Consider the following 16,458-nt stretch of genomic DNA (forward strand, 5'->3'; position numbering starts at 1 on the left):
CTGTGGTTTTAATTAAGAGGAAGAGGAAGTACTTCATTTTAAGTAGCAGCCAGCTCTTTTTGTTTCCTCCCAGACCGCTCTGTGTTTTGAGTGGGAGGTTATAAGCTCTCTGACCCATGTACCCTTCTCTCAAGTAAGTTTCATGACAGACTGTGTATTTGTGTTTGTTTTTGCCTCTATATGTGGAAAAGTATATATGTAATCTAGCTTAAAACAATTAATCAATTCATCAACCAACTAAATTAATGGCAATGACAAAAAAAATAAAATGTACCATTACCAGCTCCTCAAATGTGAGTATTGCGCTGTTGTTAAACTGAATATATACTGCATGTGGGATTTGGGCAGCTGGTTTCTGATATTACATCACAAATCCTTTGAATCTGTACTCTGTACTATTTATACCACCTATCCATCTGAAGAGCGAACAATTTAGGGCTGGGGCTGTTGGAGGCTTATCTTGTTTTTATCTTCAGACTGCAGACAACATTTAAATCCACTGTTTCTTTAATGTTGATGTCAGTCTCATTTTTGGAGGGCTGACTATATACTGCCAATACAATTACAATAATGCACCAAGTTATTTATTTACCCCTAGACAACGTGAAGTATATTTTAGTGGAGTTTCTCTTACAGAAACATCCACAGCATTTTTAAATGATAGACGCAGTCTATATATAGGCTATATAGTATAAAAGGTCAATGCATTTGTTGGCCACCATGCAGCTGTACTGTAACTAAAATTGGGAAAGTGTTTTGGCAACTGTTTACTCCGTCCTACACCCCAGGGGAACCCGTGGAGACTATTAATCCAATAAACTGCTGCTGGTTGCAGTACCTTGACAGCCGCTTGGCTCCACAGATGAACTGTGTCTGCTCTGAAGATGTATTGTACCCAAGAAGAGGGAAAGTTAATTTGACTTGACCTTTCTGGTACTAAAAACAAGCTGTTATTTAGGACACTATTCCAAAAGCCCCTTCTTTTCTCACACCCTGGGAGTTGTTATTAAGTGTGAGGGCAGTGAGACAGACCCCTCTTCAGTCTTGTAATGAACCCTCAGCTCTCATGTTTACAGATCAGCTACCTGTTTTCCATGCTAAGCAGGAGCCAGAAGTGACCTCGACTGGGATAGTGAGGACAGAGATGGTTCAAGGAAGATAAAAAGTTCACTCAATTCTTCCACAGAGGGCAAAACACTGAAATCCTTTCTTTCTTTACTTAAAAGAAAACACATGCACCGATATTTGCTATTAATATTAATCACCTCGCCATTAATATTCATAGTAAAATTAAAATGAATTTACCTATTTTATTTTTGTGTATATAATCATGCCCGTTCTGCAAAACTTGGTGATATCTGATCATTTTAGAGCTGGGAAGGCTGCAAAAGGTAATCTAGAAAATCAAAGTAGTTCATTATTGAAAGTGTAGTTGTACAGAGTCTGATTCTAGCAGCTCTGTAATGAATGTTGGTTGCAAAACATTTGTGCCCATCTATGGTGGGTAGATTTTGAGATATTTCACCAGATAAACAGCATTTTTCATCCAGCTGATGTCACTAAAAGGAAAAGTCAGAAGATCTCCAAAGGTATTGTCCTCTGGAGACAAAGTATATCTGGACTAAATTTCATGGCATCCTGTCCAATGTCCAATGTTAACCTGCGCTTTTGAGATCAGTCTTGTTCTTACTGATTTTCAACACAAACTACAGAGAAATGACACCATGAATTACATTACCTGGATTATGGACAGACATACTCTGCTCTCATGTGTGCGGGAGTGTCTTGATGCTTTCCTAATTTCAGCTGGCTCCCATTAAGCAGTTGTTACTGCTGTTAGACGAGGAATTGATTTAATCTTAAATCAGGATCAGCTGTGTAACTGGATAAGAAATGCCAATAACAAGTCTGTTAATGTTGGGCAAAGAAGCAACTACAACAGCTCAGAGAGTCTGTACCAAACAGCTTCTGTACACAAATTAAGATAGGCACATTTACACACATTTGCACAATTGGTAGGACAGCAAGAAATCATTTACTCTTACACACTCCAACTCAAACAATCTTCCACTATCAAGCGCTCTGTGCTGTCTGATTTGCAGCTGAAGCACTTTTATGCAAAATCAATATAATAGATTTCAGACCACAACGTTTTTCTCTTTCCCATCCTGCAGTGTACAATTACAATAAACAGCTGATTTGTAAATGTGAAAGTGGTGAATATATATATATATAAATACAGCCTGTGTTATATATAATTAGTTTAACTTTTTTTGAATTACAGTATAGTTCAAATTCTTACTCTAAAGTCTCAGTCTGTATCTCCAACATAATTATCTGAAAACATATTCAGTTTGTGGTTAGCCACTGTCAAATGTTTTCTGTTCACCAACTTATGTTGTTGTGTTGTGAGTGGTTATGTTGCTTTTCTGTCAGTCTGTCAGTTGGTAAATCAATATTGGATCGATTGCCATGAAGTTTTGTACAGGCCTTCATGGTCCCCAAAAGAAGAATCAAAATCACTTTGGTGATCCTCTGACTTTTCTTCAAGTGCCACTATTAGATTGAGACTTGTGGTTTTGAAATATCTCATGAACTATTGGATAAAGTGTGAGTAAATGTAGGAATTCTCATTTACTATTATTCAATATTTGTTTTAATACTCATACATTCATTTTGCTAAATGATCCATTTCCCCCAAATATTCTATATGATAGAAGAATATTTAATATTCTTCTATCAAAAATATTTCCTAGAACTCTCAAAAGAAAGGTCAACTTTTCCATTAAATACATTTCCTGAGCTATACCTAGCCATTACTCTTTCCCTGGAGGATCGGCTTCACAGTAATTTCCTTTTTTGCTGGCAACAGGGAAACTTTTAGTCAGGTAACTGTGTCTGTCTTTTACAGCCAACTTATAGGGAATAATGTATTTAATAGTTGCATTTATTTTGTTTATAGGAAACATTTCCATGTTTGGTTGATTTGACCATCAGTAGGAAGACAGCAGCACTGATCGGTACAGTTAAAGATGGCCTGGAAAATGGCTACTGCAGCTTCCCTCATTATTCAGGATGAATAAACATTTAAGAAAAGTACAAGCATCTCTTTGGAGTGCACTGTACATGGAAGAATAATCACCTCTCGTCCTGGATCTGCTTTTATCAGTCTCTGGGTTTGGGGATTCAAAATGGCTGTGCAGATGTGGAAACCCTTTTACACTATTTTGTTGCTCATACACACTTATTCCTGTTCGTATTCAGTCTGTGAATGTGTGCTAGATAGAGAGAGACAGAGTTGTCATGTGGTGTCTCACAGCATGGATCAGTTTGATCCTCCCCCGTGTTCGCAGATTAAAGTGAATGAGTCACTGACTGGGATTCTTTAATGATCTCACCCACACCACCTATTTTTTATTTTCTTTTTATCAATAACAGCATGTGCTGCTATGAATCCTCAAGCTCTTACCAGCTACTGACAACGTTAGTTCCCAAAGACAGCTGGCAGCTGCAGAGCCCAAATGCGACTCAAAGAGAAGTGATGTGGAATCTTTCACTGTCACACGCAACAATATAATTCATAGCTGACATGTTTGTAATGTTTATCCATCAGACATCCTGTGCTACTCTTTTAGTTCGTTCACCGTGAGCTCTTGCACTTCATCCATTAGCTCTCATCCACTGTTGCTGACATTTCCCATTCTCAAAACCCAAACACAGGAGTGGGAAGCAATGGAAAATACTCAAAGATCCAGTGAATTTGGTTGCTGTAGGACGGCAGAATGGGTCTGGGCAGAGTGTTTTTAGAGCTCTGTCCTAGTTAGGCAGGGCAGGGGATTCTTAGTTGAGTGTGAGGTGGAGTATAAGCAGTGAATTATTCAGTGTGGCTTCCTTTAGGCATGCTCACAGTCAGTGGCTTTTACACACACACACACATATGCAGAGCCATTTCTTACACACATATATGTATATCTGTAAAGACATTTAGGCAGGGTCACTGGGACAGTAAAGGCATTCTCAGATCAATACTGAGCGGCAATCTGCTTCCCTCTGATGTATTATCTCTTTATGTATAATTGCTTCTTAGGGAACACATATGTGTCAGGCACAATTTAAGCTGACCAGCTGCTACCACAGAGTGAGTTTAATCGCTCTCTGAAGTGCGATATGAAGCACACAGTTGTTACTTCAGGTTTCAAAACCAGTTTCTGCTGTTAGTAGAAAGACCGAACAGACAAGAGTCACCAAACACTCTGCAATGTTTTCAGCACCTCTCTCTCACCTCATGGATAAGTCTGAGAATGTTACCCACTTGAGTGCTTCTACAAACGCAATCTGAACTGAGATGACTTTGGCAAAGTCAGTGACTGTAGCCATCAGTCGGTCAACTGATACTCTGAACAGTTAAGGTACTAATGTAGAGTGTGTTCATGGCAATAGATTGTAACCATTTATCCTGTAGAGAATCAAACAACAATAGTTGAAGATAGACTTGTAGACATCATAAGACTGTGCAGCATTTTTATTAGGGATGCATTGATCTGATATATGAGATCATTATCACTGCTGAAATTAACCTTATTAAACAGATCAGCGATTAGCCATGACATAACCAATCCACATTAGATACAGTGTCACAGTTCTGATTTGCATCAATTCAGTCATGGTGGGCTTTGGTCAGCAATCCCTGACCTCATGTTACCCTCCACAGATATGTTTCTAATGAGTCCCACACAGTGCTGATTTACCCTGAGTCAAAGTAGTGTAATGGTTATCAAGACAGAAAAAGCTGGGTATGTGCATCCTTAATCTTTCTGTGTCAGTTCAGCACAATGTGCACTAAAAAACCTTAGACTAAACACACAGAGAAAGTATGTAGCAGAACAAAGGAGTCTTTAACATGTTGATCTTAAATCTTGGTCTTCAATTTCATAACCGACATTTTGATTGCTTTTCACAATTTCTGTGCTAATTTCTAATTTCATAACAAAAAAATAAATAAAATAAAGATTAGTTCGTTTCATTATATTATTATTAATAAATGTAATCACTAGAAACAACTCTAATTAGATTGCTTCAAGTGATTACGCGCGCATACACACACACACACACACACACACACACACACACACACACACACAGACTGCGCTGGTCCCATCGTGTCTGTGCAGTTATAGCGCAGAGTTTGCCTGCATGCTGACAGGTCAGTGCATCCGTCCAGTCAGTTCCACGCAGAGCGTCCTTTGCCCCGGAGGGACCACGGCCACGGGGGGGTTCGGGGAGGACAGCCGGACACGCCTGCTTAGGGACAGTGGGTGGTGGAAGGTGGCTGTGATGCTGTAGTAGGGGGTAAGGGAGTTGGGGAGGGGGGGACTGGACGTGTGACGTTGGCGAATTGCAGCAATTTCCAAACTGTACGTGAAGAAAGACCAGCCAGGGCGCACTGGATACAGCAGATTTGAGGAGGCAAGGCAAGTGGAGGAAGGGGGTGGGGGGATACGACAGACTAGAGGTAGAAAAGGGAGGCATCAACAGGGAGTTGGATGGATGCGCGGGGACAGAGAGCAGCAGAGCGGCTCTAGAAATATCAAGGGTCCCATCAAGAGGTCTGGTGTCTGCACCAAATCAGCTTCAGGGATGTAGTCGAAGCGGTTTAGAGCTCAGCCCATCCGAGCTCATCATCATGAAGAAACACTCCGCAAGGGTTGCCCCGCTGTCCGCCTGCAACAGTCCGGTACTCACCCTCACCAAAGTGGAAGGTAGGGGGAGTTCATATCCATTTAGTCCGCCTGCAGCCCTGTGAACTGAGGCTGAATCTTATCCATTTCACACAGAATGCTCCTAAATTTACAGGCATCCCTCTATTGATCTGAAATGGCATTTCTCTAGACTAGAGGACACTCACGTATCTCATTCAAGACGTGGATCAACTTTTAAAAAAATCTTGTAACCCTGTAAGCAAGATAAAACAGCACAGGAATCAGCCAAGCGCGCAACTTACCGTTAAATCTACGATGCAATATTTCTGCAAACAGTTTGACATCAGACAGAAGCATCCTGATCAGTTTTCTGCATCTTATTGCCTCCAAATGCACTCGTAATTTAATCGTATCATCTATATTTTGTTTCATCGTGCAATAAAATGAAGCCTGGGATAGACCTGTATTATCCTAATTATTTTGATATTGACGCTTTTATTTCTCTATCTCTCTCTCTTTTTTTTTTTTTGGAGTAAGTGTGACTCATGCTGGTCCAATGAACACCATGCAAAATTTACTGGTCCATAGGGAGGATCTTAAGTTGTTATTGCAGCAGGGATTCCCCTCTCACTCTCCACCCCCTACCCATCACTGACTGCAAGAGTCACAGATAAAATACCAGAGCATCACATCAGGACAGCTGGGACATGAACCTCAGCAGTACTAAACATGTTAGTGGTCCCTGTAAATGCTCTGTCAGACTAGTGGCTTCATGATAGATCAGTCCTAATGTTGGATCCCCTTTGCTTTGTCTGATCTGCAGGAACACAATTAAGAAACTGACATTTCTGACAACTCCTCCCTGACTCCTTGTGAGTGTGTGAGTGTTGTGCTGTACAGTTCACCTCCCCTTCTCCTCATCGTTCTCCTCATCTTTGTGCTTGTGCAATGCATTTGCATTTTGAATCCACCCTTCAGTGCAGAGACTACTGAATATCTGATTTCACCATGCATCTGAAGTAATCTCTCTCACAGTTGCATCTTTCAGGCAACCTAAAGAAGAAATAATAGTAATAAAAATAGTCCAAAGAAGTTATAATGACTCGCAGGTAAAATTACTGTTCGATCAGCTTATGTCTGAAGGTTGCTGGTGGCTGTGCTTTGTGCAGTGCGGTAAAGTAGCTTAAATGAACACCTGGGGCGACAATAGACCTGTGAGCTAATTTGCAAAAATGTCAGTGGAGCTGGAGATATGTTTAATACAAAGGTTAATTACAAAAACAATGAATACTTGTGAAACTGTTTACTTCTCATTCTCACAGTACAGTAGTTTTGGGAGTCAGAACTTGAGCTGCAGAGTTTGCTGACTAAGACTTGTCAGTGAAGCTTAACTCTATCTATGCTGCTGTCGTAAAGCAGAACACAACAGCCTGGGGTAATAATCTGAAAATATATGAAAATACTTCATTATTCATAATTAATGATTAGACCAGCTGCTTGAATATGAATGAGGAAATTTCATGCAGTTTTACATGGACACTGCAGATGCAATGATGAAATTAAGCCGTTTAAACTGTGTTGCATATATTTAGACACTGTAAGACGTTCTGAATAACCTCAGAATAAGCACTGATGCTGAATTACCAAAGATTGTAAGCTTATTATTGTGAATGTGAGCTAAAAATATTTTATTTTCAGAATAACTGAGATGACGGGCTGTTATTTGACAAGCTTCTATATGCAGAATTAACAAAAGCTACGCTGTGACAGGAGGCCCTGAGCAGAGAAAGAATTGTATGTGTGTGTGTGTGGTGTGTTTGGGTGTGATCCAGCATTGTGCTGAAGGGAGTCACAGCTGTAGAATTTATGATGTTCAGCTCCCCATTTCAGCAGCTGCTTTGAAGGGGGAGGGAATCACAGGGGTCCACAGCAGATCAACACACAGCTTTTCAGAGACTCTGTTGCTTATGTAACACCAGCTCTAAAATCTCTGTTCTCCTCACTAACAACCTGTGCACGACTGTCAAAGACATCTTTTTTTTCTGTTTGGGATCTTCAGTGGTGTTTTTTCTTTGTCTTGTGTGTCCTGCTTTGTGAAATCAAACTCAGAAGTCTAATTTACGGTACTGTTTTCAGATTTGAATGTAAAATTGTAGTTTTCCTAGGTTGGTATTGTCACTAAATCTCCAATATTTCTTTAGGAACTATCAAATCAGATGCAGACTTTGTTGTGCTTTGAGGTAAAACTGCCACCAATCAATTCTGACACCAGACTTAGCTATTCAAGCAACACCTTGAGGCTAGTGACACAACAATCTCTCATTAGGCAGCATATCCAAGAATCATCCTATGTTCCTTTGATGTTGCTTGATTTAGTTTTGTAACAAAAGACAATTTCTGGGTATTTAATGCCTACAGCCACAAGTTTGATTCACTGTCTTCATCTAGAGCATTTACTTTTTACTCTGTGTTCTTTTGACAAATTCACCCAACCAGCGGCCCATGGATGATAATTATTGATTTCTCTTCGAATGTCTTTCCAGTGATGATGTCTTTGGGGAATGTCTGTGTTGTCAGGGGTGGAAGAACTTCATGAAAGTCCCTTTAATCTCCGTAATTTCATTGCATACTTTGAAACAGAACAGGCGTCTTTGAAAGAAAAAAATATTCAGTGCACATATGTCCCCCAGGAAGCCAGTCATACTTCACCAGTTGCTATTATGAGCACACTGTACCTATACCTAAGGGCTCCATGCACTTTGACCACAGATAAGTGCATATCAATCCTCTAATGGCAAATTATAACTGTTCACGCACAGAGGTTGAGGTGTAGGTCAAAATATACAGATGACTAAACATAGTATTGATCTTGAGTGAAAGTGTTTCTTATTGGGGGTGGATAATCAGAAAGATTCATAATTTTATTGTGGACTGCTTTCACTCGATTTCAGAGATTTGTTTAAAACTGCAGCAAATGCAAGTATTAGACTTCTGTGTGCATAATGTTTAATGTGGTGACATGATGAAAGTCGTCATCATCATAATAATAAAATAGACATTTACCACTGAGTAAGGAAGCCATAGTAATGAGATAATAACTTAAAACATTAATAGTCTGTCAATTATAGATGAATGACACAAAAATCGGAATTGTCAATGTTAAACCCAAAACAACATGACAAAGAGCAGTATGAAAATCACACAAGTAGAGTCTAGCATCTTTTGCAGATTTGCATGTGTCTTACTTGTATGTATGTATGTTCCAGGGTGATGAGGTAAGGAGGTGGTGTGCGGATGGCCAGGCAGCTGCAGAGTAGATGAGGCGAGTGTACAGGTGTGTTAAATGGGTGGAGCAGTCAGGTGATGTCGAAAAGAGGGAAAGTTTGAGGGCATCTGGTGGACGGATGGAAAATGGCAATCAAAGGGCCCCAGGGGAACTGGGAAAGTGGCTAAGGAGGAGGGACTGAGAAACAGACTGTGACATTTACAAGCTCCTTTTAAAATGTTACGTCTTGCTTTCATCCTTTGACTGTTATTGACTTTGAAGGCAAAGCGAGACTCCTCCTTCAGTCTAAATTCGATTTAGAAGCAAGTGAAACAGTACTTTCTCACTTGATGTGTGCAATGAATACACAATGACAGGACTTTTATTTTAGTAAGAGGCTGTATCAGTTTCATTATGATAAATGAGATTTTAATAGGCGGATGTTACGCACTAATTTGATTAATCCATTAGATGTTTGCTGCCATGACTTCCTCTTCCTGCATATCTCGCTTGTATTTCATATAAGAAAATGCCTTCTATAACAGTCTAATAATGTTTCATCTTTGAGCAAAATCCTGCAAAAAAAACTTGTGAAAAGAAGGCTTTAGGCTCTAATCCCAAATTGAGTGCGGCTGATCCAAAAGCTTCCTTCAGGGTGCAGGAAGGCTGCCTATCCTCGCCAAAGCAGCCAGTAGAACAGATGTACAGTTGTGATGTGCCTAGAAGGATAATTATTACAAAGCTGAAATGACAAAATATTTCCCACATTCCTACAGCAGTTGTAGTACTGTAGCTGTGACCAGCCTGGGAGTATTGTCAGCAAAAATCCATGCTGTTTGCTTCGTTGCATTTCATGTGTGAAAATTACTTAGTTGGCAGTTTGCTCCATCCAAACCTTGCTTGAACTTACATTTTCTTTCTGACGTAACAGAAAGGTTAAGATGTTTCGAAAAAATAGTGAAGTCATAATTTAGGATTATGCAAATCTGATAGAGTCTCTGCATTATCAGTGGCCTGAGGGAGTTAAACCGCTGTTTGGGCGGACACTAAGAGTGTACACCTGCGGTGGTTGCCTATCTATTACTTCAACAGAGACGCTGTGGCCAAGCTTTTAAATATTGATTTGTCGCGGAAAGTGCTGGGAATGTTGCCAGTCTGTTAAACTGCAAGTCCACTCTTGTGAGTGACTGCAATAGAGAGGGATGTTGCATCAAGAGTGGGGGGATATACTATCGGGAAGTGTGCCAAGTGTCAAATGTAAAGTAATTGCTATTGCTCTACTGTAACAGACAGTACACGGACACACACAAATACACTCTGGCTGGTTTGCACCAGTGTTTTGTTGTGACACTTACCAATGAGGTATCAGAGGGCCGCAGCATTGACCTGTGTCGTGAGCACCTGCTGAACCAGCTGGGCAGGTCAGGGTTGTGATAAACAGCAAGTTTGCTACTCGCAGAGGAAGATGCTCCGTTGTCCTTTTAGGTTGAAGGAGAAACTGGTCGGGAAATAAGGAGAGCGGGATCAGTAACAGTCGCCCTGCCCTTGTCTGCCCTCCTGGGCCTTTGTCCCTCACCCCATGCGGTCACACCTATCAGCTGGTTGACGCAGCAGGGTGTGTTTTCCGCCTGTCTCTTGTGTTGTGTTATTGAGCAAGACAGGCTTGTCAGATGAGCCGGCTCTGGTGTGTTGAAAGGCTTCTGACTGACAGTTTGGCCTTACCATGCTGTCACAGCCAAGTATCACAGTCTCCTACTGTCTGTCAAAGGAGGAGATTACAAAGACAGTGACTGCTTCCTGTCTGTGTGCTGCTTGTCTGTCTCACTGACCGTCTGTCTGCAATGATAAAACTACTGTACCTCCGTAATGTGACATTTGTAGTTTGTAGTTCATAGCAATAGAAAAAAAAAGTCTCTTTCTTTTAAAACTGTAAGGTTCAGACTTACACGTCAGAAATGACAAATCACATAAATCAACATGGGATTGAAGGATCTATTTTTATAAAGAGTACTGATGCAATGATTGATGTTGTGTGACGGCCAAAGATTTTAAAGACAAACAAGTGTTTTACCTTTATTTGGCACCTTTTAGTCAAACAAGGACTTTGACACTTGTTAACACTCTATAATGTTTGATTATGAGCTTGACTGAATGAGTAAATGGCATCAGTGAATTCATATTCATCAGCAAGAAGAAACCCAGCAGACAGTATGACAAGGAGAAGAGTTTCTCTGAAGTGTATATCGGTGATTGATCTGTTTACCCTGTTGAGTCACTGAGGCAGAGCGCTGCAGTACACTCTCACCCCCAAGAAGGTGTCGCTAAACAGCCAAACCACTCTTACCTCAGTGTCTCAGACTGAGTCAAGGTCCCAGTGAAACACTCCAGACAGTTGTATGGCCAGACTGGGAAATCAACCCTAGTCTGATTTTACCATCGCTGCCTGCTAGTATCTTTGTTCTTGCTCTGGGAAGTGGCAGGGCGGCAGATAGATCCGTGGGCTGTTCTGGGAACTACAGAGAAACATAGCACAGGTTTCTCGGCCTGCCATGGCCAGGTTTTGTGAATTGTGAGAGCAGGCAATCAGGCAGGGCTCTGCTGGCACGTTTGGGATTTGCAGCTATCAGCAGGAGAGATCTGCACTGCAGAGTCTGCAGGGGGAGGGAGGAGAGTGGGAGTGGGAATGAGGCCGGTTGGAAAGCAGGGAAGCATGGCCCGAGAAGGAGAAAAAGCTGGAAAACTGCCTTGGTAATGGCCAGATAAATCTCAACACCAATCGTGGTGGTTCGACCCTACATGTCAAGCCTATAAGGTGCATTAAAACACTAGAGACAGACAAATGAGCATATAAGGTAATGATTGATTTACTGTGCCTTTAGTGGTAAAAAGATTGATTCATTTATAGATTTTCACACAGGAGGAGAGGTGCTGCCTAAAACAAGTAGATTTTCGTCCTAAATGAGGAAAGCATTCAATGATTCACTGCGACTCAGTAGAGCTAAAATAGTCCTTTCAGTCAATAAATGCCTTAAGCATTATAGAAAAATCATCTTTAACACTTTTTTTCTCTACTCTAGAGACCACCTTTACCTGTGCACATTGAACATAGTGTTAGTGGGCCTTTATTCAGCTTAGTGGTTGGGATGAATACATTTCAAATCATATACGGTTGTCAGCTGTTGATCCAAAGCTCGTTCTACAGGGATGCCAAACTATTTTTTTCTGTTGCCAGTGACATTTAGACATAAAATGTGTTGGACGAATGGGGATAATTTCACGCAGAGTTCAAATTAAGCATCTGATTTGCTGCAAACAATCTGCAGGGCACGGCCTGACCTTGACAGTTGACATTTGATTATGAACTGATAAGGTTAAGAGCTTCCAGTTAATCATTTAGCAGTTACAGAAGTAGGCTCTTTCTTTGGTGTTTGAGTCATGATTATAATGGCTTCAAATGCCAAAAGCAGAGGGGCCTTTCTACTCCACTCAGCCACTCAACTAACCCAGCTCTCTCACACTGATGAGTTCAGCGGTGCTCCATATTGTTCATCACCGGCCGGCAGTCAAGGTTGATACAGTATCATTACTCACCGTCAGGCTGAATAAAAAAAAAAGTGTGTTACTTTGTCAGTGAGGTGCTTCATTGGGTGAATACACATTAATGTTTCAGCATTTAATCATAGGAGCATTAATAGATATATATAATATATTATATTCTGTGTCTACTAACCGACTGGCTGGCAGGAATATCACTTTGCTTAATGTTGTCATGACACTTCACTAAGTGTGCTCACATGTGCCAGAGCTGGAAATGCTTAGCTGGGTCCCAGTGCCTCTCTGGGGGCTGATTGGCTTGGCCCATTACTGCATTTGGAAGATTAAACGGTGCTGCAGTATGAAGCAGTGGCCAGGGCCACAGGATGCGGGACGGTGGCAGAGGAAGGACAAAAACAAGAGATGACCTTCAGAACAAGGCAAACAGGCTTGGTGCTCAGAATAGAGAAACTTAATTCTCACCCCCGTGCACAAGACTTTGACAGACACCGACTTGTCTCTTTTTCTCGTCAGCTGATTCATCATTTCATTGCGATAACAGACAATGATCTTGAATCATCTTTCATTGCTGCCATACTTGCCTCTGGGCTCTTGCGGCTGTTGAGTGCCTGTGCATTGTTCAGGATGTCCAAATAATGCTGCATAATTTCATCCTAATTGCATCACGCATTCAGTAGATAAACAGAAATAAGAATCTCTTGTGCATTCACAGAGAAGGGACCAGGGAAGCCGGGTGCATTAGCATGGGAGGCGATAGTCATCAGGGAAGTTAATCTGTGATATGATGAGACCACCTGGCAAGGTCAGAAGCAGCTCTCCCTGGAAGAATGAGTCGCTTCATCGGACATGATGGATGCCCTTTCACACTGCTCTTTTGTAAAATACGTAGCAAGCTGCTTCCATCAGGTGATAGGTGATCCTTTCCTAACATAAATCACATTAACATGAAGACAGATGGTGTCATTAGTATCGGGTATATGGCGATAAACAGTCACAGGACAACTAAAATAATATACTCTGAGTTCAGTGTCTTGTTGATGGTGTATAAGGATCGTTTTCACTGGTAATTTAAGATTTAGTCTTGTCTCGCTGAGGCCTTTTTGAAGTGTTTTCTGTATCCCAGCCAGCAGTGTACAGTGTGGATGAATCGGCAAAAGGCTCCCTGTGGCATATCATTACCTCTGGAGACACCGTTAGGGTGATCCCTCATTTTTAACTTGTTGGAAAGCAGAAAAATACAGAGGATGCATGCATCTTACACAACTATTATGAGACAGAGTTGGGTTTTTGTTCTCCGAGGTGAAAGTGTAGTTACAGGCCCTGTTTGGCTCAAAGTCTGATTTATTAGGGTTTTACCAATGATAGTGTTCATGTAAATGTATTGTCAATACACAATGTCACTGAGCGATAAAGGGAGGCAGGGAATCTGTTTAATGAATAATGTATCTATTGTTATCTGCAGAATAACTGTCCACGTAGAGGACCTGAACAATTGGAAGAATCTTTTGAATGTTGCTTTTAAGCTTATTAACTTTTATACTGTCACACGTGATTATTCAGCTATAACTGACTTGTTTCAGGTAGACAATAGACTGTAACCACAAGTAAGTTTAATGACCCGAGGGAACAAAATAACCTTGGTAAGTGAATCAGTTTCGAAGGCGTAGAGTGGGGCAGAAAGCAGAACGTCAACACTTTGTTTCAATTCACACTTTATTGAAGAAGTATGGTGGCTATCAGGTTTTGACAGGAGCAATATAAAGTGAAGTGTTGCTGTGTTTGCCTTTGTGTGTTCAGGCAAATGGACACAGACACACACACACACACACACACACGTGTCATTGTAACTTGCAAGAAGAGGTCGTCTTGGATTGGATATCAGATCTGCCCTCTTTTGTCCTCTGTTAGGCTGCAGCCTGTCACACTTGATCACCACATTTTTAACTCAGATGTCTGATTGATTACCTTCAAGTTCAATTAAACTGTGAAAGCAGCTATTTTTATCCGGAAAAGGATGTCAAGACGTGGCTGACCTGAAGTCACTCGCACAGATAAAAGAATTCCCTCTATACGCGCTCAGGTCAGATAGAGAATCAAATCATTTATATACTGTGTGTGTACATGTAAGATGTTACACTATATTTTCTAAACAACTGCAGTACTTGTAGAAATACATTAAGCACATAGATACATTATATATTTTTGTTTTTAGTATTTAGTATTTTAAAAGTGAGTGTGTTTAGCTGTCAGTCTAATGTGTCCGTGTGTTCATCTACAGGAGAAGACCGCATCAGGGAGAATGTGGTGGGCACCACAGACACACAGTCAGCTGGTGCTACGACAGGAGCAGAGTCCGGCTCCAACAGACGGAGACTTCACTGCTGCATCAGAGTAACAACCGTACAGGTGCGCAAGGCCCTGTGGGGAGTCGCCATGGTTATATGCGTGTGCTCGTCCTGGGCAGGGTCCACCCAGCTGGCCAAACTAACTTTTAAGCAGTTTGACGCCCCCTTCACCCTCACCTGGTTTGCCACCACCTGGAACTGCCTCTTCTTCCCCCTCTATTACATTGGCCACCTGTGCAAGAGTCCAGAGAGGCAGACGCCCAGACAGAGATTCAGGTGAGAAGACTGTCACTGTGTACACAGTAATGCAAGTCAAGCAAGTAAACTATACTTACATAGCACTTTTTTAAAAAGAGAAGTTGGAGAGTGAGACAAGTAGAAGAAAAGGGAAGAGGGAGAATAAACAGAGAACACACAAAAGATAAGTGTATAATCTACAAAGTGCACCAAGGAAATGACCTTGGAACAGCCAGCAGCCTCTGCCCTGAAAACATCAGCAAACTATCCTGCCAGTGCTTAGATGGTACAACGGTTCCTTTAAATACAAAGGTGCTATGTTATCCCCTGTATTACAAAAGTTTCAAAATCGGTCCTCTAACTCACAGAGAAGCTAAAACCGGCATGATGAGAGTAACATGAATTTCAGTGTATTGAATTGACCAGTGCACTCTGTCCATCTAAAACATCTGAACACTATTGAAAAGAGTCTTATCAGTGATGTCGCTTTAGTTCCTTGGTTTATTTCAATGCTAAAATCTGTTGTTTTTTTTATGGTTAACAAGCCAAATACACACACTGTGATGTGAAGTCAAAATATTTCTTCTGCAGCTCCAACAGAAATAACAGAAGAGAAAAATATCAACAGTAAATGTCAAGTTGAGTGTTTTTTTCCTGAACTCACAGATGGTGCACAGACATAAACAATCGTGCAATTTCACATCAGTGAGCAGCAGCCTCAGAAGACCAGAATGCACCGCAGTCATTAGAAATCATTTTGTGGAGAGTTATTTTCTCAACAAATAACAAATAGTCTCACCTTTCTTCTTCATACAGATATAACCTACAGCAGAAATACTCTCCAGAAATCAGATAAAGATGAATTCACTGTCAGATTAAAGTGGTCACAAACACTGTAACCAGAGCACACAAGAAATGAGCTTGGATCAATGTTAAACATCGAAGATGTATAATAGCTTACCAGTGTACCATTGAACCACACAAGGAAACACACACCTCATGTTTAATTTGTTGACATTTACAATTAGAATAGCAGCACTAATTTAGGCCTGTTGATAATCTCACTGAAGGGGTTACTGTATGTACCCTCTAGGTTTGCTGCTGAGTTATGCACTCTCTGTTTATACTTGCTTAATTTGGAATATCAGGTTCCCATATGTAATTATATGGCAGCAGCAAACAGAAAGTCTTAGAAGAGCTTTCACAGTTGAAACAGTGCATAAATCATGGTCTTTACACAAGTCTTATCTCTGTTACCTGCTGTGCTACTTTAGTACAGAGAGACAAAGAGGGTGGTGGGGTGGAAGGTGGGGTAGATGGCTGAAGGGGGAGATCGACTCTGTATTTCTGCTGCATC

The 16,458-nt window shown here is 41.1% G+C and overlaps 1 protein-coding gene across 2 annotated transcripts in view; it reads left to right on the forward strand.

The window, feature by feature from the left end:
• Positions 1–16,458, forward strand: part of slc35f3b (solute carrier family 35 member F3b) — a 44,466-nt gene that overhangs the window by 18,116 nt on the left and 9,892 nt on the right. The window contains exons 1-2 of one of the 2 annotated variants that reach the window (XM_019275639.2): positions 5,191–5,759; positions 14,798–15,140. In XM_019275639.2, coding sequence (XP_019131184.1) covers positions 5,684–5,759; positions 14,798–15,140 — 419 coding nt within the window. In that variant the 5' untranslated portion in view covers positions 5,191–5,683. Of the gene's footprint in view, positions 1–5,190; positions 5,760–14,797; positions 15,141–16,458 lie in introns of those variants that run through there. The other variant, XM_010756742.3, reaches the window with a different exon arrangement.

The sequence above is a fragment of the Larimichthys crocea genome, chromosome III (genome assembly GCF_000972845.2).
Source record: "Larimichthys crocea isolate SSNF chromosome III, L_crocea_2.0, whole genome shotgun sequence".
Lineage (NCBI taxonomy): Eukaryota > Metazoa > Chordata > Actinopteri > Sciaenidae > Larimichthys > Larimichthys crocea.